This window comes from Schistocerca nitens, chromosome 5 (genome assembly GCF_023898315.1).
Source record: "Schistocerca nitens isolate TAMUIC-IGC-003100 chromosome 5, iqSchNite1.1, whole genome shotgun sequence".
Taxonomy (NCBI): domain Eukaryota; kingdom Metazoa; phylum Arthropoda; class Insecta; order Orthoptera; family Acrididae; genus Schistocerca; species Schistocerca nitens.
The window spans coordinates 846,835,300-846,836,724 of NC_064618.1; the positions used below are offsets into that span (position 1 = coordinate 846,835,300).

Sequence of the window (1,425 nt, forward strand, 5' to 3'; positions counted from 1 at the left end):
CGTTTACATGGAGCAACCAAAACGTTTTGTTGTAGAAGGCCCATATAATGTTTGGAAACTGAAGAGGAGTCTATATGGACTCAAACAATCACCACATTGTTGGAATCACAAATTTGTACAGTTTCTGACAATTTTTGGCTTTGTGCAACTGAATGCAGACAAATATGTTTTCCATGCTTTAATAGATAACACTGATGTTTACCTGGCACTTTATGTGGATGATTGCTTGCTTATTTTTAAGTCTACAAAAATACTGGAAAATATTTTTACAGCACTGGGATTAATGTTTGAATTTACTGGGGGCAATGGAAAATACTTCTGTGGATTGTAAATTGAACCAGTCCTTCTACAAAAGAAATCTATATAGGCCAGCAAAGCTACATCAATTGTTTATTTCAGAAGTTCCACATGGATGATTTAAAACCGAACTTCACTCCTTTTGATGTTGGAATCAAGTTGCACAGTGGGCAGCCTCCTAGAAACCATCATGAGGTAAAAGAGATGGAAAGCAAACCTTATCGGCAGGCAGTCAGCAGCTTAATGTTTTCTGCAACTGTCTCATGGCCAGACGTGTTCGTTGTGACCATGGTAAGTAGGTTTTTACATAATCCGGGTCTCGATCATTGGCATGCTGTTAGAAGGATTATGAAGTATCTACAGGGTACCAGGGACCTGGCCATAAGGTACAAACCTGACTCTACTGAACTGGTGATCTACTCAGATGCCCACTTTACTGGTGACTGTGACACTCGTCAGTCAGCAACAGGCTACATGAGCTCATTAGCTGGTGGGCCTTTGACACGGTGTTCACGTCGGCAGAAATGTGTAAGTAGATCAACAACCGAGGCCGAATACCTAGCAGCTGCAGATGCTGCTACTGAAGTTGTTTGGTTGCATGGTTTTCTCAGTGAAGTTGGTTTTCAGTTAGACAAACCAACAACACTCCATGTGGACAACCAAAATGCTATTTGCCTGATTAAAAACACAGAACATCACAAACACACCAAACACATTGACATTAAATACCATTATATACGTGAACATGTTGAAAATAATTAGACTGAAGTCTATTATGTTTATTCTGATGAACAGTTGGCACACTTATTCAAAGAACCTTTATCTAGAGACAAATTCATATCAAACAGAAAAGCCCTGTCAATGATCTCAATACAAACTCAGTAAACAAGAGTGGGAGTGTTGACAGACTAAGTAAACAAGAGTGGGAGTGTTGACAGCAGTGAGCTTGGTGTATTTAGGTTTTTTTTGTTCCATTTTCAATTTTCGTGGTGTGAGTGCGTCAGATATTTATGTTTATTCTGTGTGCGTCCATGTTCCGTGACATTATAAAATTGTATCTTTGTTTTATTTGTTTTGTTTTTACAGTTATGGTGTAATTTTGGTTGCAATAAAGAAAGGAGCAATAAG

The 1,425-nt window shown here is 38.6% G+C and overlaps 1 protein-coding gene across 1 annotated transcript; it reads left to right on the forward strand.

Annotated features, from left to right (window-relative positions):
* The first annotated feature begins 408 nt into the window (after positions 1–408).
* Positions 409–1,059, forward strand: LOC126260754 (uncharacterized). The gene has a single exon (XM_049958093.1). The coding sequence runs from the start codon at positions 409–411 to the stop codon at positions 1,057–1,059; it is 651 nt and encodes a 216-aa protein (XP_049814050.1).
* Positions 1,060–1,425: the final 366 nt, after the last annotated feature.